Source organism: Scyliorhinus canicula, chromosome 1, assembly GCF_902713615.1.
Source record: "Scyliorhinus canicula chromosome 1, sScyCan1.1, whole genome shotgun sequence".
Taxonomy (NCBI): Eukaryota; Metazoa; Chordata; class Chondrichthyes; order Carcharhiniformes; family Scyliorhinidae; genus Scyliorhinus; species Scyliorhinus canicula.
Window position 1 is genome coordinate 48,057,711 of NC_052146.1, and position 21,261 is coordinate 48,078,971.

The 21,261-nt window shown below is 47.5% G+C and overlaps 1 protein-coding gene across 1 annotated transcript in view; it reads right to left on the bottom strand.

Moving 5' to 3' along the window:
* Positions 1-15,532: 15,532 nt before the first annotated feature.
* The window catches only part of LOC119962317 (bri3 binding protein), a 30,042-nt gene continuing 24,313 nt past the window's right edge, over positions 15,533-21,261 (bottom strand). The window contains exons 2-3 of the mRNA XM_038790302.1: positions 18,992-19,094; positions 15,533-18,154 (exon numbers count right to left, since the gene is read on the bottom strand). Of these exons, the coding sequence (XP_038646230.1) occupies positions 17,742-18,154; positions 18,992-19,094 (516 nt within the window). The 3' untranslated portion in view covers positions 15,533-17,741. The remainder of the gene's footprint in view (positions 18,155-18,991; positions 19,095-21,261) is intronic.

The window sequence follows — 21,261 nt, forward strand, 5'->3', positions numbered from 1 at the left end:
TGAATCCCAAATCAGGCTCCGCGCCGGGCCCTAAACCTCAGGTGAGTCCAGCTCGCTCCGCCCGGCGCGATTTGCACCACACCCTCACTGGGCGAGATTCTGATCTGTGAATTAGCCTTATGGCTGATTTAAATACCCAGACTCCAGATTCACCTGGTGCCCTGGACTCGCCGGCTGTACCTGGGAGACCTCACTACGGCGCCATTCTGAACTGGTCCACACAAACATGGACCAGTCGTAACGGCACCTGGGGGGGGGGGGGGGGGGGGGGGGGGGGTTGGGGGCAGGGCATGATGGGCACGCTGGCACATTGGCATTGCCAGTCTGCCAGCCGGCAATACCACCTGGGCAACAGGGTTCCCAGGTGGCACTGCCGGGGTGCTAGGCTGGCTGTGCCAGGGTGCCCAGGTTGGCACTGTCAGGGGTCAGGCCCAGATGGGCCTTGTCAGGCAGGGGAGGGGGTGAGGGGGGTTCCCAGGGGGCTTCCCGTGGTTGGGAGGTGAGAGGGGCGTCAAAAACCCTGAAAGGAGAGGGTAAAGAAAGGAGAGGCTGCCAGACTTAATGGTGCCTCAGTCTGCAAGGAACCTTCTTGCCAGCAGGAAATCCCTCTGTGCTGTTGGATAGTGGGATGTTTCTCGGCACTGCATCTCCTGCTATACGGGTTGTGAGGGTGAGACCCATGCAGACACCGGGACAATGTGCAAAATCCGCACGGACAGTGAGTCGGTGTCGAACCCGAGTCCTCTAGGCTGTGCAGCAGCAGTGCTAACCACTGTGCCACCCGAAAGAACCAGAGGTGACATAGGATTTTTTTCCCAAGTGAACCTCAGGAGTCATGATGACCAAGAATACACTGCTCTAAATGAAGTGAAAGCTCCCTTCCCCGGGTCACCGTCCGTGTGGAGTTTGCCCATTCTCTCCGTGTCTGCATGGGTCTCACCCCCACAATCCCTCAAAAAATCTGTGCCGGCCTGGTGAATTGGCCAGGCTAAATTGCCCTTAATTGAAAAATAATTAATTGGGTACTCTAAATTTATTATTTTTTAAAATGAAGTGGAAGCAGAATCAATAGTAACTTGAAAAATGGGTTTTGAATAAAAACATGCAGGCGAAAATCTCACCTCCCAACCACGGGAAGCAGGACTATGGGAAAGGAGCAGGAGGGATAATTGGATATCTCTCTGACATGATAGGCTGACTGGCCTCCTCGCTGCAAAAATTCTATAACTAGCACCCCGGCAGTGCCACCTGGGAACCCTGTTGCCCAGGTGGTATTGCCGGCTGGCAGACTGGCAATGCCAATGTGCCAGCTTGCCCATCATGCCCTGCCCCCAACCCCCCCCCCCCCCCCCCCCCCAGGTGCCGTTACGACTGGTCCATGTTTGTGTGGACCAGTTCAGAATGGCGCCGTAGTGAGGTCTCCCAGGTACAGCCGGCGAGTCCAGGGCACCAGGTGAATCTGGAGTCTGGGTATTTAAATCAGCCATAAGGCTAATTCACAGATCAGAATCTCGCCCAGTGAGGGTGTGGTGCAAATCGCGCCGGGCGGAGCGAGCTGGACTCACCTGAGGTTTAGGGCCCGGCGCGGAGCCTGATTTGGGATTCACGCTCGATTCTCCTGTTGCACCTGGATCGGCCCTTGGTGCAATCCAGGACTGTACATTTGCTGTGAAATACAGAACCCACAAGAAGTGGAAATCAGTTGGGAAAAAGTAGCAGCAGAATAAAGTGCCAGTTAGGTTAAACCCTTACTGAAGGCCAAGTGCCACTTTTCTGTTGCCTTTCCCTATGATCTGGATCAGTGTTTTTCAAACTTTTTTTTCCCCGGGACCTACTTTTGCCAACCGGCCGACCTTCACGACACATGCCACATTCGCTTATATTTAATGTGAAAGGGGAGTCTGCTTAATCCTCATGATGTCATTCCTATCAGGTTCACAGAAGAGGAATGCACATATTTGGTGCAGAGTTCAAGTCAGTTCCTTTGTTCCGTCTTCATCTTTGTGAGAACGGAAAATCCAACCTCGTCCATGTAGGTTGTCGTGAAGGGCAATAGCAACAAAATATTTGTTTTACTCAGCACTGGATACTCCTGGGAAATGCTACTCCAGAATGCTGACAGCCTGTTTTTAATGCACTGTTATAGGTCAGGTACAACAACTTAGTCTTTTCATTTGGAGTCAGCTGTAAATTAATAACTGACTCTGGGGTCTCAAACCTCAAAAAGGATTTTTCACCCAGCACTTCACTGTCAAAATCTGAAACTTCTCCTCTCATTTGCCAGTACTTCCTGCATTTAACAGACATGGGATTTTTAATCCGTATTTGCATTGGTACAACTGGCAAAGCCAGACCTCAAGTAATCATCTTTATATTGCTTTGTTCCAGAGTTAAGTTTCTCCTTTGTGGGCTGTTCACCAGATGGCCCAGAGCTCTATACAGAGCTAACACTAGCACTGCTCTGCCTGCCCTGGTCTCTCATGAGTAACTCTCTGATGCACCATCAATTGGACACGAGACGAAGATGAGATCCAAACGATAGGCTTTAATGCACAAGATGTGTGCCCGGCAGCAGATGTACAGAAGAATGGCCGACTGCTGGGAAGCACGGGTTCTTATATCCCGCCTTGTAGGCGGAGCTACCTACCTCTCAGCCAATTGACTGAGAGGCACATGACTTACCCGGGCCAATGGGCAGCGAGTCCTCTGCACCAATAAGAGCTCACGTCCAAGGTACCGTAATACCTAGTCGTACTACCACACTCTCTTCAGGAGGTTCAGGTGAGACCCTGGCCAGTAGGTACACTACTTATTTGTGCCTCTGGCTGTCTTTTCCTTGTAACAAAATGATACAACTTCACAGTCCTCTTGTCTTGCTGACTAACAGCTAGACACTAGCAGCTAGAAAATGGAAGAAGTTCTCCTCCGTGATTTGGCGCCAAAAACACATACGTACAAGGCGCATGATGTCAAGTATACATACAGGGCACCTGACTTGCACACCGCTGCCATTTATGGTTGGAAGACTGTATTTAGAGTCACACAACGTGATCATGGGGAGAGACTTTAACACAGTCATTGACCCCGAGCTGGACCGGTCGAAGTCCAGGGCAGGGAAGCGACCGGCAGTGGCTAAGTGTGGTGAATGTGAAGGAATTGAAGGGTTTTATGGAGCAGATGGGGGCGTGGATCCCTGGAGGTTCGCCCGTCCGAGAGCGAAGGAGTTCTCTTTTTTCTCCCACGTTCATAAGATTTACTCCCGCATAGACTTCTTTGTCTTGAGCAGGGCGTTAATCCCAAAGGTGGCGGGGACGGAATACTCAGCAATCACAGTCTCGGACCATGCCCCGCACTGGGTGGACCTGTGGCTTAGTAAGGAGAGAGGGCAGCGCCCACCCTGGAGACTGGATGTGGGGCTGCTGGCGGACAAAGAGGTTTGCGGGCGGATTAGCTGGAACATCCAGGATTACCTGGAAACAAACGATACAGGTGAGGTAGCAGCGGCAACGGTCTGGGAGGCTCTGAAGGCAGTTGTCAGAGGGGAGCTCATCTCAATTCGATCCCATAGGGAAAAGAGAGAAAGAGTGGAGAGGGACAGACTGGTGGAGGAGATACTCCGAGTGGACAGGAGATACGCGGAGACCCTCGAGGCGGGCTACTGAGGGAGCGACGGAGTCTGCAGGTGGAGTTTGAACTGATCACAGGGAAAGCGGTAGCACAGCTGAAGAAGGCAAGGGGGCAGTCTATGAGTACGGGGAGAAAGCGAGTAGAATGCTGGCACACCAACTGCGAAAGAGGGAGGCGGCCAGGGAAATCGGGGGAGTAAAGAATAAGGAGGGTAACATGGTCTTGGTGTGTGAACGGAGTCTTAAAGGAATTCTATAGTAAACTATACGAGTCGGAGCCTCCGACGGGAGCGGAAGGGATGAGGCAATTTTTGGACCAGTTGAGGTTTCCAAAGGTTGAAGAGGAGCTGGTGGAGGGGCTGGGTGCCCCGATTGAATTGGAGGAGAATGTCAAGGGTATAGAGGGCATGCAATCGGGTAAAGCCCCAGGGCCAGATGGTTACCAGATAGAATTTTATAAGAAATTTTCAGAAATACTGAGCCCACTCATGATGAGGACCTACAATGAGGCTAGAGAGAAAGGAACCCACCCCCCCCTAACAATGTCACAGGCTTTGATCTCACTCATTCTTAAACGAGGGAAGGACCCGGAACAATGCGGGTCATACAGGCCGATTTCGCTCGTAAACGTGGATGCCAAATTGCCAGCTAAGATTCTGGCCACAAGAATTGAGGATTGCGTCCCGGGGTGATAGAGGAAGACCAGACTGGGTTTATTAAAGGCAGACAACTTAACCAACGTCCAGAGACTTTTGAATATTATTATGATGCCCTCAGAAGGAGGGGAGGCGGAGGTGGTAACAGCGATGGATGCAGAGAAAGCCTTTGACTCGGTGGAGTGGGAGTACCTGTGGGAAACGCTGGGGAGGTTCGGGTTTGGTGAGGGCTTTATTGACTGGGTGAAATTGCTATACCAGGCGCCTGTAGCAAGTGTATGTACAAACAGGCTGAGGTTGGGGTACTTTGAGCTTCATCAGGGAACGAGGCAGGGGTGTCCCCTCTCTCTGTTACTATTTGCCCCAGCTATAGAACCGCTAGCTATGGCGCTGAGAGCCTCGAGGAACTGGCCAGGACTGGTTCGGGGAGGGGGGTGGAACATCGGTTCTCGCTATACGTGGATGATTTGCTCCTGTACATTTCGGACCCTTTGGAGGGGATAGGAGAGGTTCTGCGGATCCTGAGGGATTTTGGTACTTTTTCAGGGTCCAAACTGAACATGGGAAAGAGCAAGTTGTTCGTGATCCAGGTCAAGGGGCAGGAGGAGAGACTGAAAGAGCTGCTGCTCAGGATGGTAGAGAAAAGTTTTCGATACCTGGGTATACAGGTGGCCAAGAAATGGGATGCCCTGCACAGGCTCAACCTGACCCGGTTGGTGGAGCAAATGGAAGGGGACTTTAAAAGGTGGGACATGCTCCTGCTGTCACTGCAGACCATGAAAATGACTGTCCTCCCCAGATTTCTGTTTGTCTTTCAGTGCCTCCCCATCTTCATTCCTAAGGCCTTTTTTAAGCGGGTGAGTTGGACCATTTTGGGCTCTGTGTGGGCGAATAAGACCCCGCGAGTAAGGAGATCACTGCTGGAGCGCAGTTTGGGGGGGGGGGGGGGGGGGGGGGGGTTGGCGCTGCCGAACTTTCGCAACGACTGCTGGGTGGTCAATATAACTATGTTTAGGAAGTGGGTGATTGGGGTGGGGGGTGGCGGGAGTGGGAGCAGCTGGAGGCGGCATCATGTAAAGGTACTAGTCTGGGAGCTTTGATAACGGCTTCTTTGCCGTCCTCGCCGACCCGTTACTCCACAAGTCCAGTGGTGGTGGCAACACTGAGGATCTCGCGACAGTGGAGGAGGTACAAGAAGGTGGAGGGAGCGTCGGTCTGGCCGCGATATGTAACAACCACAGGTTTGTCCCGGGTAGGATGGTTGGTAGGTTCCAGAGCTAGCAGAGGACAGGCACCAGAAGGATGGGAGATTGTTCATAGACGGAAGCTTTCCCAGTTTGAAGGCGCTAGAGGACAAATTTAATCTGCCACCAGGAAATGCCTTTAAATATCTGCAAGTACGAGCCTTCCTGAAAAAACAGGTAGTGGCCTTTCCAACGCTGCCGCCACTGAGGATACACGACAGGGTGGTCTCCAGCACCTGGGTGGGGGAGGGGAGGGTGTAGGATATCTACCAGGAACTACAGGAGGCGGAGGAAACCACAGTGGAGGAGCTCAAGGGCAAGTGGGAGGAGGAGCTAGGTGAGGAGTCGGAAGCGGGTCTGTGGGCAGAGGTCCTGGGCAGGGTTAATTCCTCCTCATCATGTGCCAGGTTCAGTCTAATTCAATTTAAGGTGGTCCACCGGGCACACATGACGGCAGCGAGAATGAGCACGTATTTTGGGGTAGAAGACAGTTGTATGAGTGCAAGGGCAGCCCTGCAAACCATGTCCACATGTTTTGGGCATGTCCGGAGCTTCGCGAGTCCTGGCAAGGGTTCGTGAGGGCTTAACACACAGGTGGTGCCGAGTCCAGAGATAGCGATCTTTGTAGTGTCAGAAGACCCGGGAGTTCAGGGGGCGAAAGAGGCCAACGTCTTGGCCTTTGCCTCCCTAGTAGCCCGGAGACAGATTTCATTAATGTGGAGGGACTCAAAGCCCCCGAGTATAGAGACTTGGGTTAACGACATGGCTGGGTTTCCCAGCCTTGAGAAAATAAAGTTTGCCTTAAGACGTTCTACACTAGGGTTCTCTCGGAGGTGGCAGCCTTTTGTCGACTTTCTCGGGGAAAATTTAAATGTCAACAGCAGCAGCAATCCGTAGCGGGGGTGGGGGGGGGGGGGGGGGGGGGGGGTGTGAATGCTTCATTGGGATGGTGTGGGATGACTGTGTCGGGTGGGGTAATGTCTATTTAATTGTTATCGTACTATGTTAATGTACACTCTATTTTGTTTTGTTATTATCGTTATTACTGTTTTATGAAAAATTCTGCAAAACCTTAATAAAAATATTTTTTAGAAAAAAGAAATTTACAGATGATACAAATATTGCTTGAGTGGTTTATAGTGAGAAAGAAAGATTGGGCCTGCAGGAAGCTATCAATTGACTGGTCAGGAAAGCTGTAATGAAATTCTATTTCTATTCTAATAATTCTATTTAGAAATTCTATTTAGAAACTTACTTTCCACAAGGTCAGACTCTCCCATCGTATCCCACAACCATCCATAAGCAGCTGCAAACCAAAGAAGCAAGAAAAACACGTCGGTCTGCAAGTGAGACTAAAACAACACGGATTTCCTCTCTCCAGCATTCTCCTGTCAATCATCCTGGGTGTGGTGAATGTAACTCCGTAATTCACACTGTATTGTATATACATGAGACCATGCATTGATAAGCGCAGTTGCGTTGCCCGACCACTAGGGGGAGTAGCGCTGGGAATGCTTAAGAGTTTGTACAGGGCTCCACCCTTGGCTCCGCCCACAACTCCTCCCCTTGGACTGCTGTATAAATACCAATGCTCAGAGCCAGTCGTTCAGTGCATCGAGAGTTCAACGTGGAACAGGCTGGCTCTGTTGTAAGTCGATTAAAACCACTGTTCATATCTTAAAGCACGTGTCTAGTGAATTGATGGTTCCATCAATTTAATCTACTTAAGAAACAGTCAGGATCAATCATGGAATCAGCCCTCAAGCCTGAGCGACTGGAACTCGACCCGCAGGATGCAGAAGCAAAAGAAATTTTTTCTCATAGGCTGCGGTGTTTTAAAGCCTACCTGGCGGAAGCAAGCACAGCCGAAACAACAGAGGAGTAGAAACTAAGCCTACTGCACGTGAGGGTGAGCCACAGAATCTCTACTCAACTAAATTGCGCCAGTTCGTATACTGAAGCCCTAGCGCTACTCGACAAAATGTATGTAAGGCCTGTAAATGTATGTAAGGCCTGTAAACTACTCACCGCCAGCGGCCTACGGAATCGCTCGCAGAATTCCTGAGAGAGTGTAAAACTTTATCTAGTGACTGTAATTACCAGGCGGTTCCTGCGGCAGAACATAGAGAACTTGCTGTACGCGATGCCTTTGTTGCGGGCCTTAGGTCAAATTATGTGCGCCAGCGACTGCTGGAAAAGGGGGCCCTAAATCTTGAAGCGACTGTTGAACTTGCTACCACTATGGAGGTCTCCTTCCGCAGCCTCACCTCGTTCCTCGTGGACCCCGTCATGGGCCCCCGACCAGCGACTCCCCCTGGCCTGCGCCACGTGGCCGCCCAGCCACAATGCTGCCCCAGCCTGCCACTTTTGCGGCCAGGATCAGCACTCGCAGCAGCACTGCCCGGCCCGCAACTCGACCTGCAGCAGCTGCGGGCGAAACGGACACCATGCCAGAGTGTGTCTGGCGAAGAAAGCCCCAGCCTCTAACCCTCCCACGGCTCAAAGCACTCGTTCCCAGAATTCACAGGCTCGCAGGCCCCAAAATGCTGCAGCCTGTATGCCGTCTCCACCCCCACCCGACATGTGCGACTCATGGGGGCGGCCATCTTGGCAATCATCCTCCATGCGGCCAGCCATGTGCGACTCATGGGGGCAGCCATCTTGGCAATCCTCCTCCATGTGGCCGGCCATGTGCGACTCATGGGGGCGGCCATCTTGGGATCCATCCTCTTCAAACTCTGAAACTCACCTCGATGACTACGAACTCAGAGGGCAGTCATCACGGGGCCACTCCAGCACAGCTGGTCGAGCCGCCGACGACCCGCAACTCAGTGCAGTCACTCTGGACCAATCGTGCCCGAAGCATCTGCGAAACTCGATGGCGACGGTCCAAATTAATGGGTACAGCACGCCGTGTCTTTTCGACTCCGGGAGGACTGAGAGCTTCATACACCCAGATCTGGTAAGACGCTGTTCGCTCCCCGTTTTCCCCGCGCGGCAAACTATCTCCCTCGCTTCGGGCTCCCATTCTGTCCAGATCCAAGGGTGCACCGCCGTGACGCTCACAATCCAAGGCGCTAGCTATGCCAAATTCCAGCTCTACGTCCTGCCCGAACTCTGCGCCCCACTCTTATTAGGCCTTGATTTCCAGTGTAATCTCAAGAGTCTCACCCTCAGTTTTGGCGGACCCCTACCCCCACTATCTGCAGCCTAGCCACGTTGCAAATCTCCCCCCCTCATCTCTTTGCCAACCTCACCCCGGAATGTAAACCCATAGCCACTCGCAGCAGTCGGTACAGCCTGCAGGATAGGATGTTCATCCGATCGGAGGTCCGAAGGCTTCTCAGTGAGGGGATCATAGAGGCCAGCAATAGTCCCTGGAGAGCTCAGGTAGTGGTCGTCAAGACCGGGGAAAAATTCAGTATGGTTGTCGACTATAGTCAGACCATAAATAGATTTACGCTCCTTGACGCGTATCCCCTCCCCAGGATTGCAGACATGGTAAACCATATCGCCCAGTATCGGCTCTTTTCCACGGTGGATCTGAAGTCTGCATACCACCAGCTCCCAATCCGCCCGGACGACCGCCACTATACGGCATTCGAGGCCGATGGCCGCCTCTTCCATTTCCTCCGGGTCCCCTTCGGCGTCACTAACGGGGTTTCGGTGCTCCAACGAGCAATGGACTGAATGGTGGACCAGTACGGGCTGCGGGCCACGTGTCCGTACTTGGACAATGTCACCATCTGCGGCTATGACCAGCAGGACCACGACGCCAACCTCTACCGTTTTCTCCAGACGGCTCAGAAATTAAACCTCACTTATAACCAGGAGAAATGCGTTTTTCGCACAACCAGACTAGCCATCCTCGGCTATGTTGTGGAAAACGGAGTCCTGGGCCCAGACCTAGGACAATATGCTCTTAGAACTCCCCCTCCCTCATTGTCCCAAGGCCCTCAAACGGTGCTCGGGTTTCTTTTCCTACTACGCCCAGTGGGTCCCTCAATATGCGGACGAAGCCCGCCCACTCTTTAAGGCCACACTATTTCCCCTGTCAGCTGAGGCGCGCCAGGTCTTCAACTGCATCAAGGAGGACATCGCCAAGGCGGCCATGCGAGTGGTGGATGAATCCACTCCATTTCAGGTTGAGAGCGACGCCTCAGAGGTAGCTCTCGCAGCCACCTTAAATCAGGCAGGAAGGCCAGTTGCATTTTTCTCCCGTACCCTCTCCGCTTCGGAACTCCGACACTCGGCAGTCGAAAAAGAAGTACAAGCCATTGTGGAGGCTATTCGTCACTGGAGGCACTACCTTGCAGGTAGGAGGTTCACCCTCATCACCGACCAACGATCGGTTGCCTTTATGTTTGACAACTCGCAAAGGGGCAAAATTAAAAACGATAAAATCCTGCGATGGAGGATCGAACTCTCCACCTATAGCTACGATATTAAGTATCGACCGGGGAAGCTCAACGAGCCCCCAGATGCCCTATCCCGCGGGACATGCGCCAGCGCACAGATCAACCGCCTGAAAGTCATCCACAACGACCTCTGCCACCCGGGGGGTCACCCGGCTCGCCAACTACATCAAAGCCTGAAATCTGCCTTTCTCCACTGAGGAGGTAAAAGCCGTCACCAGAGGCTGCCCGATCTGTGCTGAGTGCAAACCGAACTTCTATAGACCAGACAGGGCCCACCTGGTCAAGGCTTCTGGGCCCTTTGAACACCTCGCGATCGATTTCAAAGGGCCATTCTCCTCAACTAACAGGAACGTTTACTTCTTAAACATCATAGATGAGTTGTCCCACTTCCCATTTGCTATCCCGTGCCCCGATATGACCTCCCACACAGTCATTAGGGCCCTGCATAGTATCTTCACCTTGTTCGGTTTCCCCAGCTACGTGCACAGCGACCGGGGTCCGTCCTTCATGAGCGACGAGCTGCGTCAGTACCTGCTCGACAAGGGCATCGCCTCGAGCAGGACTACCAGCTACAACCCCAGGGGGAACGGGCAGGTGGAGAGGGAGACTGCGACGGTCTGGAAGACCGTCCTACTGACCCTCCGGTCCAGGAATCTCCAAGTCTCCCATTGGCAGGAAGTCCTCCCAGACACGCACCACGCTATCAGGTCCCTCTTATGCACAGTGACCAATCAGACCCCTCACGAGCGGCTCTTTTGTTTTTCCAGGGGCACTACCACAGGGGTCTCACTTCTGGCATGGATGAAGACACCAGGCCCTGTACTCCTCAGGAAGCACATCAGGGCGCACAAAACCGACCCCCTTGTAGAGAAGGTGCACCTGCTTCACTCCAACTCCCAATACGCCTTCGTCGAGTTCCCTGACGGCCGTCAGGACACCGTATCCCTCTGGGACCTTGCACCCGCCGGATCCAGCATCCCCTCTATCACTACAGATGCACCCCTCACTCTACACCCCACCCAGCCGCCCCCTCGGGCTCCCGAGCCCACTAGCTCGCTGCATTGGTTCCGCGCAACCCAGCCAACCCCTCGCGCTCCCGAGCCCACTCCGCCTGTTCCGCGCGCCCGCACCGGCTAACCCGCCCCCAGTCGAACCAGACGGGTATGGAGCTCGGACGAGATCTTCCCTGGAGTCCGCCATCGTACCCCAACCCACAACATCCGTCCAGCCACCGCAAGAGGCTGCAACGCAGATCCGCAGGGATGCTCCGCAGATCGCAGTGGACAGTTCGACCACCAGACACTCAATTTATGAACCACCACCCCCGCCAGACTTGATTTTTTTGTAGGGGGTGAATGTAACTCTGTAATTCACACTGTATTGTATATACATGAGACCATGCATTGATAAGCGCAGTTGCATTGCCCGACCACTAGGGGGAGTAGCGCTGGGAATGCTTAGGAGTTTGTACAGGGCTCCACCCTTGGCTCCGCCCATGACTCCTCCCCCTGGACTGCTGTATGAATACCAATGCTCAGAGCCAGTTGTTCACTGGATGGACCCCACGAGTCATCGGGCAAAGCAAAGGGTGGATGACTTTACCTCCTCATCAACTCCTCCTGTTGCTCGATGTGGCAACCTACTGCTCCCCAGACCTGAAATACCCGTCAGGTGCTCAGATGTGGCAGCCATGTCGTACTACTGCTCCCCAGGCCTGGAATACCTGACTGTGAAGTGTCACCCATACTATCTTCCACAGGCGTTCATTCTGTCATCATCACAGCAGACTACATCCCACCCCAGCGAAAATGAAGAAGGTGCTTGATGAATTGTACACTGCTATGAATAACAATGAAACAGAATACCCTGAAGCCTTGTTAATCATGGCCAGGGATTTCAATCAGGCCAACCTCGAGTGTACTGCCAAAATTCCACCAACTCATCCCCTATCCCACCAGGGGTACCAACTGCCTTGACCACTGCTACACAAACATCAAGGGCACCTACTGATCAATCCTCCGACTGCACTTCGGAAAATCGGACCACAAGACTGTGCTCCTTCTCCTAGCGTACAGGCAGAAACTTAAGCGGGAGAATCTGGTTACGGTCTTGCAATGCTGGTCCGAGGCAACGGAAGAGCTCCTCTGTGAATGCTTGGAGTCAGTGGACTGGTCCAAATTCAAGAACTCGGCAGCCAACCAGAACGCGTATGCCACCACCATCAGTTACAGACTTAATCAGTAACTGTGTAGAAGATTGCGTGCCAACCTTAGTACATGCATTCCCCAACCGGAAAGCATGGTTTAACCGAGATTCACTCCGTCCCAAAGGTCAGGTCTGAGGTGTGCAAGGCAGGCGACCCTGACCTATACAAAAAATCAAGGTACGACCTACACAAAGCCATCAATGATGCCAAGAGAGAATACCAGATTAAGCTAGAGTCACAGATCAATGACACAAACACTTGTCAGTTGTGGCAAAACTTAAATAACCTAACGGGCTACAAAGCAAAGCCGAGTAGAATCTCCAACAAGTGCACTTCTCCCCGATGATCATCTATGTTCATTTCGAGCAGAAAACCAACAAACCAGGGTCAACTGCCGTAGAAATTTCAGACACACCGATACCTACCATCACAGCTTCCGAAGCCAAATCGGCCTTCTTGAAAGTGAACCCTCGGAAAGCAACTCCTGATGGAATTCCTGGTCTCAAATCCTGCGGGTGTGCTCACAGACATCTTCAACCTACTCGGCCCGAGGTTCCAACCTGTTCAAGAAGACCACCATCAAACCGATGCCAAAGAACCGGGAAACGTGCCTCAACGACAACCATCCAGTGGCCTTGACATCGATCATTATGAAGTGCTTCTACAGTTTGGTCATGAGACTCATCAATACAGTACTCTGAGTGTGATCAACTCTGTACTCCCAAAGTTTGCACATTCTCCCCGTGTTTGCGTGGGTTTCACCCCACAACCAAAAGATGTGCAGGGTAGGTGGATTGGCCAAGCTAAATTGCCCCTCAATTGGAAAAAAATTAATTAGGTACTCTAAATTTATAAAAAAGAAAAAAAAAAAATCCGTACTCCCAGAGCGCCTTGATCCACTGCAATTCCCATACTGCCACAATCGGACCACAGCAGACATAATCTCTCTGGCCCTACACTCATCCCTGGAGCATCTCGATAACAAGGACTCCTCCGACAGACTCCTATTCATTAACTACAGCTCAGCCTTCAACATAATAATCCCAGCCAAGATCATATCAAAACTCCAAAACCTAGGACTTGGCTTCTCCTGCTGACACTGGATCCTCGACATCCTAACCCACAGACCACAAGGAGTAAGGATAAACAACTCCTCCACAATAGTCCTCAATACCGGGACCCCACAAGGCTGCGTATTTAGCCCCCTACTATACTCCCTAGATACACACACGACTGTGGGGAAAGATTTGGCGCAAATACCATCAACAAGTTTGCTGATGACACAACCATACTGGGTCAGATCTCAAACAATGATGAGAGAAAGGTGATAGAGACCCTCGTGGTGTGGTGTAACAAAAACAATCTCTCCCTCAATGTTAGCAAAACGGAAGAGCTGGTCATTGACTTCAGGATGCGAAGGGTCGTACACATCCCTGCCAGTATCAATGGTTCAAAGGTGGAGATGGTCGACAGCTTCAAATTCCTAGGTGTGTACATCACCAATAATCTGTCCTGGTCCACGTACATCAACACTATAGCCAAGAAAGTACAACAGCACCTTATACTTCCCCAGAAAATTTGGCATGTCCACGTTGATTCTTACCAGTTTTTACAGATGCACCATAGAAAGCCTATCTGGCTGCATCACAGCTTGGTATGGCAACTGCTCAGCCGAAGACCGTAAGAAACTACAGACCGAATGCAGCCCAGTCCATCCTGGGAACCCACCTCCCATCTATTGACTCTGTCTACACCTCCCGCTGCCTTGAGAAAACGGGCAGTATAGACTCCTCCCACCCAGGTTATTCTCTTCCTACGGGCAGGAGATAAAAAGTCCGAAAATATGCACTAACACAGGGGTGGGCAAACTACGGCACGCGGGCCGCATGCGGCCCGCCAAAGGTCTTTATGCGGCCCACCAAGTCATTAAAAATAAAAAATTTTTAAAAAAAATTTTTTAATTTTTTTTTTAATAAATTTTTTTTAAGGTTAATAGGGGGGGGCTGTTGGGTTACTTACTGATATAGGGTGGATACGTTGACTTGAGTAGGGTGATCATTGCTCGGCACAACATCGAGGGTCGAAGGGCCTGTTCTGTGCTGTACTGTTCTATGTTCTATATGAGGCGCCCAGAATCATAACCGGGTGAAGTAATTATTTTACTTAACATACTATGCGGCCCTTTAAAATTGTGAATTTCTGAATGTGGCCCTTGCACGGAAAAGTTTGCCCACCCCTGCACTAACAGATTCAAAAACAGCTTCTTCCCCGCTATTACCAGACTCCTAAATGATCTTCTTCTGGACTGAACTGATCTCTCCACGCATCCTCTCTACGGAGTAGTACTACACTCTGCATGCTTCACCCTATGCCTATGTATTTACTTTGTTTATTTATCATGTGTCCTGTTTTTTACGTATGGAACGATCTGCCTGGACTGTACCCAGAATACTTTTCACTTTACCTTGGTACATGTGACAATAAATCTAAATCAAATCAAGAGAAGATCACTAGAGAGGGGAGAGAGAGATCTATGATGATTTATCAGGAACAGAAATATTTTTTAAAAGGTAATTTGAAGGATTAAAAGAAGAGAATTTATTTTAATTCATTGGATGGCAGGGCATCTGAAACGTTGCCTGACAGGGATGTGAAACAGAGCATGTGGTGACTATTTGGCCCCATAATGTCTGCCAGCTGAAAAAGTTATCCAGGCGCATCCCATTTTCCAGCTCTTCGACTGTAGCCTTGGTTATGCGCTTCAATGCCACGAACAAGCATTTCTATTTTAAACTGTAATGAGGGTTTCTGCCTTTTGGTGAATTCCAGACTTATGTTAAGCTGGGTGAAATCAAAATCCTCAACTCTCCTCCGAGCACTTTAGCTTTTCCTCACCTGAGGTTCACCCTCAGACTCTTTGCAAACACTCCCACCTAAAACATGTCACTACACAATTATAAACGTGAGAGCATTCAAAAAAGTTCATGTCATGCGGACATTGTTGTCAAGGCTGGTATTTATTTCCCCATCCCCAATTACTCTCAAGAAGGTGGGAGTGAACAGCCTTTTGAATTGCGATTGTCTGTATAGTGTAGTTCCTTCTACAACAGGTAGAATTTGATTCAGTGGAAGAAGCAGAGATGTTGTGTGACTTGAAGAGAAACTTAAGGTAGTGGTGTTTCCATGCGCCTGTTCATGTCATTCTAGGTGGTCACAGTAACAGGTTTTTGAAAAAGGTCCTGAAGAAGCCTTGGCAAATTGTTGCAAGTGGATCTTGCCAATGCTACAATGTGTTTGTGGTTGGGGGGGGGGGGGTGAATTCATGCTCAAAATGATGTTCGTCAAGTTTGTGTTGTATGAAATTTTAAAACCAAAATGCTAATTAGTATTGCATGGTTTTATCTTTATTAACATATACAGTAACATTGTGCTTAACATATTCTACTATCCATTTCTTAGTTAAAACTTACATCTTGAGTTTGAACATAGAATCCAAATAATACTTAGCAGCAGCAATATGTAAATATACAAACAGAAAAATTACCAATGCATAAAATTACTTAATGCAAATTTGGAAATATCAAAAATTGCAGTCAAAAGGGGCAGCACGGTGGCACAGTGGTTAGCACTGCTGCCTCATGACACCAAGGTCCCAGGTTCGATCCCGGCTTTGGGTCACTGTCCATGTGGAGTTTGCACATTCTCCCCGTGTTTGCGTGGGTCTCACCCCCACAACCCAAAGATGTGTAGGGTAGGTGGATTGGCCATGCTAAATTGCCTCTTAATTGGAAAAAATGAATTGGGTACTTTAAATTTTTTTTTTTTTAAATTGCAATCAAAAAGGCAGTTCAAATAAGTGCATTTTGTAACATTAACAAAAAGGTACAACAAAAATAATTTCTTCTTAATGCCGAACTGTCAAAAGTAGTGTGATCACAATGTCCTTGCAGAAATACTTAAAGTCAGCAGAAATTATACTTTTAAATCATTAAAAGTTTTATCATTGCAATCCATAAATTTCATTGTTAATTAGGTTCAAATGAGCTCAAATGCAGTTATCAGCACAATTTAAATCATATCAAAGGTAAAATATAATCCAATAGGCTGTTTATTCTGTACCTGTCATAAGAAGAATTCCCATTATTTACACTCTTCTTAGGGTAGAGAAATCAAAAACATGGTCTGAGAGAACAAACATTTTCAGCTTTTATTTTGCCTTCAGGCATTCATTTCCAAACAAGTTCCATCACATATAGCATCATATACTCCCAAAAGGCACATCATCTGGAACCAAAGCTAATGAACACAATCTGTTGTTACTTTATAGTAATGGAGTTAGTTCCACGTGTCATTGATTGTAGAGCTGCAACAATTCCAACATTTAAAAATCCCCATCTCATTGTTTTCTTACATGATCAGGGTAAAGAGAGAGCCAAGAAACTTCATCACAAAATTGATTGAGTTGGATCCATCAGCTCGAAGACTCACTTAACTACCCCCATTCATTCACAATACCATTCTTGTAAGCGCTATAACCCACTCAGGTCTAATACTTTCATACTAAAATCTACCTTGTTTGTAGATTACCTCTCGGAAAGCAGAATCATAGAAACACAAATTTGTGGGAGCAACATTACAGATGATGTTATCTACTAATTTCATTGAGCTCTATTAGAAACTAAAGGTGGGACAGAAAATCTTTCAGTCATTAATCTTTTGTAGATTGGAACATATTTTCACATTTATTTTTCAGGATGTTTCTTATGAATTTGGCTCACCATCACATGCCATAATTAAACTATAGAAATAACCTAATAATTAATTATTTCATTACATTTACAAACATGCCATATTAATGGTCCATGGTCTACAAACCATTGGCAAATCTGCAGTTTGCAAAAGATTTACACATACACATTTCTATATTTTTTTGTCACATGAAATTTGCCCACAAAACTAAGGGGGGAAACACCAAGTGGGGGTGCACAATAGATATGTATTTTTATTTCACTACAGCACATTGCAAATAGAATACCAACACAAATTGATCTCTACATACATAATTTGGAGTCCAATAAAGTTGCTGCACTGAAAGGGACAAAGGGGAAACTGGTGCAAAGGTTATAAAGAAGTTTAATTTAGAACTTACCTCATGATTGTTTCACAAACTATACTAAAGCTAAAAATAAAACTATTCTTCTCATTCAGAGTACTAACACCATCACAATAGTGCAAAATTACCGAACACAAATATATTCTTTTCCTCCAATAAGGTAAAATTTGAGAACAAAAATGTTCCTTTGTTTGGTGTTTTTATGGAGTGTAACAGATTCCGTTTGCGCTAATGAACATTTGACCAAACACATTTAGGACAAAAGAAAGGGAATTAATAAGATAAAAATTATTCCCATTTATAGTATTGACTGATGAATACAAAGTAGGCAAGTATAAAAATAAAAAGTGGTTAAGATGATTGAGAGAAACTTAGGAAATTAAATCCTTGAAAAGGGGTTACTCACACTTGTTAAACAAGTGCTTCACTATCCATTAACAGTGCTGGTGATGAACAATAAATAGCATTCCTTCCAACACTAAACAGTGCTTTGGTCTAGTTTTTCCAATACCCTACTGAGACGAATGTTCATGAGCCTGATTTGGCCATCAAGATGATCGAGCTTTTCCTCTACATGACTAACACTCCTCCTCCAATAAAAGCCAACTGGACCAGTAGTAATGTATGTTAAAACTACAATGCAAAGTGGGAGCACAGCACCTTCAGGGTCACCTTCAGATTTCTGCAAAATGTATATGCAAGCAAGGGCATAAAAAACAATCCTAGCGATCCAGAAAAAGCAACCAAATAACGTGCGTAAAGTATAAAATATAAACCCTATAAACATTGACAAAGAACAATAGGCTATAAGCACAGCAACGACTAACAGGAGAACTTGAGTTGGGTGGTTTATAGCTGTCGACGGGTTCAGGTACTGATTCAGGTTTGATCCTGCAAGAAAAAATGGAGAATTAAATTTTGCTTGTCATAACAAAATCAACACAACTTTAATTAGCTGGTCACTATGGAGATTTTTTTTGAGTTGCAGAAATGAACAGTGGAAATTGTTCAGCTTTTCAAGCCAAACATTAGTGCCTAGATGCAGAATAAAGTGTGCTTCAGCCTGAAAAGCAAATATCCACCATTGACTCCTGTTAGAGAGCATCACACAGAACAATGGGGTTTGTCTTCTTTTCAAGATGCACCACGATGTTCTTTGGTCTGGAACACAGTTGTAATATACAGCTGCCAAACTGGCATAGTTTTTACGGCTACTGCTCTAAGTTGGTAAACCCAAGTAATCTGAGTAACTTAAAACTGCTGAGCTGTTAAAACCACACTTTCAAGTCATAAATGACAGCCTTGTATTTTCTAACAAAGTACAATCTGGAGTGAAATTGACCGTTCTAGATCCCCTACAAAAAAAAACAATGCAAGTCCTGTGGCTGAAAGCTATTAGGTGCCACTACCAAAGCTATTCTTGACCATACAAATAGGATAATGAAAATGCCTCCGAGAGATGGCATAGTCCATTGATAAAATGTAGAACACTATGTAGAGCACTATGGTTCGCTACAAATAAAATCACAAACTCAAGGAAGTGCAGTTCTTTTCTAACACCCATGTGGTGCCTAAAGAACAGCTTCTCATGGTGAATTATCCTAAAATGTAGATATTTGACAACAGTGAAGCAGGCTGTGAAAAGCATAAAGACCCAAGCACTTTACATTAGAAAGCTCCTTTACACAACATTCTCCTTAAAATCAGCATATATAAAAATACATTTACCATCAATCCCAAGAACATCCAGGAGGTCTGTCCATATTTTCCATACTGTGTGCACCAACACATCCATGCCAAACACAAACTGCTCCGTAATCCTGGAGAAGAACTGAAAGAATTTTTCCCATTAGACAATGAATTTTAACTGAAAATTAGAAAAAGGCCTCTCAAGCCTGCTTCCCAGATCAATATGATTATGAATGACCTCGACACCACTTTCCTGCTCAATATCCCTCGATTTCCCCCGAGTGCAAAATCTATACCTCAGTCTTCAACATATGCAGCAACTGAACATAATAATAATAGTAATCTTTATTGTCACAAGTAGGCTTACATGAACACTGCAATGAAGTTACTGTGAAAAACCCCTAGTTGCCACATTCCGGTGCCTGTTCAGGTACACGGAGGGAGAATTCACAATGTCCAAATTACCTAACAGCACATCAGGACTTGTGTGAGGAACCCGGAGGAAAATCAAGCAGACACGGGGAGAACGTGCAGACTCCGCACAGACAGTGCCCAAGCCGGGAATCGAACACCGGTCCCTGAAGCTGTTAAGCAACAGTGCTACCCTCTGGGGAGGAGAATTCCAAAGATTGACAAACCTATGAGCATAGAAATTTCTCATGTCAGTTCTAAACTTTAATTTAATATAGACCTGATGGTTGGAGCACAGCTGTCAAATTTAGCTCCAAGGCAAGAAATCCTGACAAGTGTCTCTGGAAAATCTGTATTAAAAAATCAAAATGGGCTTCTTTCCCCTCCCTCCCATTATTTTCCCTCTCCAAAGAAAAGACAGACATGCTACTTTATATATATATATATATATATATATAAATAAAACAGACCAAAATCAAATATCAAGACAATTGCTCATTTTTTATATTTCATTCAATAGAGCTTCAAAGTTTACTAAAACTAAGCCATTAACCTTTAAATTAAAAGGGTACACTTCCTATACAGAACACCACATTGTAGCTTTTCCTGCAGCCATGCAAACCATAACCACTAGGTGATGCTTTTCACAAGAGGAAAAGGAGTGCCATCTCATGAAAATAAGGCAAGCATACTCTGCAAACACTAAAAGACAGTTCTTGTTACAATCCCAGCTTAAGTTACTGCTGACAGTCAGGTCGCAGAATAGACCCCTGGCTCAACAGACCATAATTTTTTTTTTGTTTAGAGAAGTGGATGAACAGTCACAGGACTGCCAACTAACTTCTAAAAAGGAATTTTTAAAAAAACATTCAAACATGAAAAGATGGACTATAATACAATACTCCTTCACCCCACCTATATCTTCACAGATGTACACAGATTTTTAGGATAACAAGCCATAAATATATCTTACACTAAAATGTTCTCGATAAGTACACAGTCCACGTAAATTAACAGCCACTGGAATCTGACTTCCACAATGTTTCCAAACTCATCTTGGGAAAAACACAACTTAGAATCTTCTCACAAACGTTTTCACTTGTGTCCCTTCCCCAAGGATCCATTTCCAGGAATTCCATCTCCCCTGTCAATGTTCCTCCACTTTGGATTGCCATGTGTATTGAAGCTTCCACACAATTTCTTAAGTATGCAGCCATGCCAACCGAACACTACTGCTCCTCAGCCTGCAGGGGCTGGTTTAGCTCACTGGGCTAAATCGCTGGCTTTTAAAGCAGACCAAGCAGGCCAGCAGCACGGTTCGATTCCCATACCAGCCTCCCCGGACGGCGCCGGAATGTGGCGACTAGGGACTTTTCACAGTAACTTCATTGAAACCTACTCGTGACAATAAGCGATTTTCATTTCATTTTCATTATCACCAACAAACCTTTGATTTACTTTGGATATCTGGCTTCTCACTTTTAAATCTTTGTCCAGCTGGCTCTTTAACTCCGAGCACTTTCTTTGCTTTTTACTTTACCCAATAGGAACTTCTTGTTCTTTGTTCCTTCAACTGAACTGTCTTCCAGGGTAGCACGGTGGCGCAGTGGGTTAGCCCTGCTGCCTCTCGGCGCCAAAGTCCCAGGTTCAATCCCGGGTCTGGGTCACTGTCCGTGTGGAGTTTGCACATTCTCCCCCGTGTCTGCGTGGGTTTCACCCCACAACCCAAAAATGTGCAGGGTAGGTGGATTGGCTATGCTAAATTGCCCCTTAATTGGAAAAAAATAATTGGGTACTCTAAATTTTTTTTAAAAACTTAACTGTCTTCCTAAGACAGTTTCTGGATTTTATTCTTTTGGGTAATCTGGTCCGTTGCCCTGTTCAGCCTCTACAGGGTC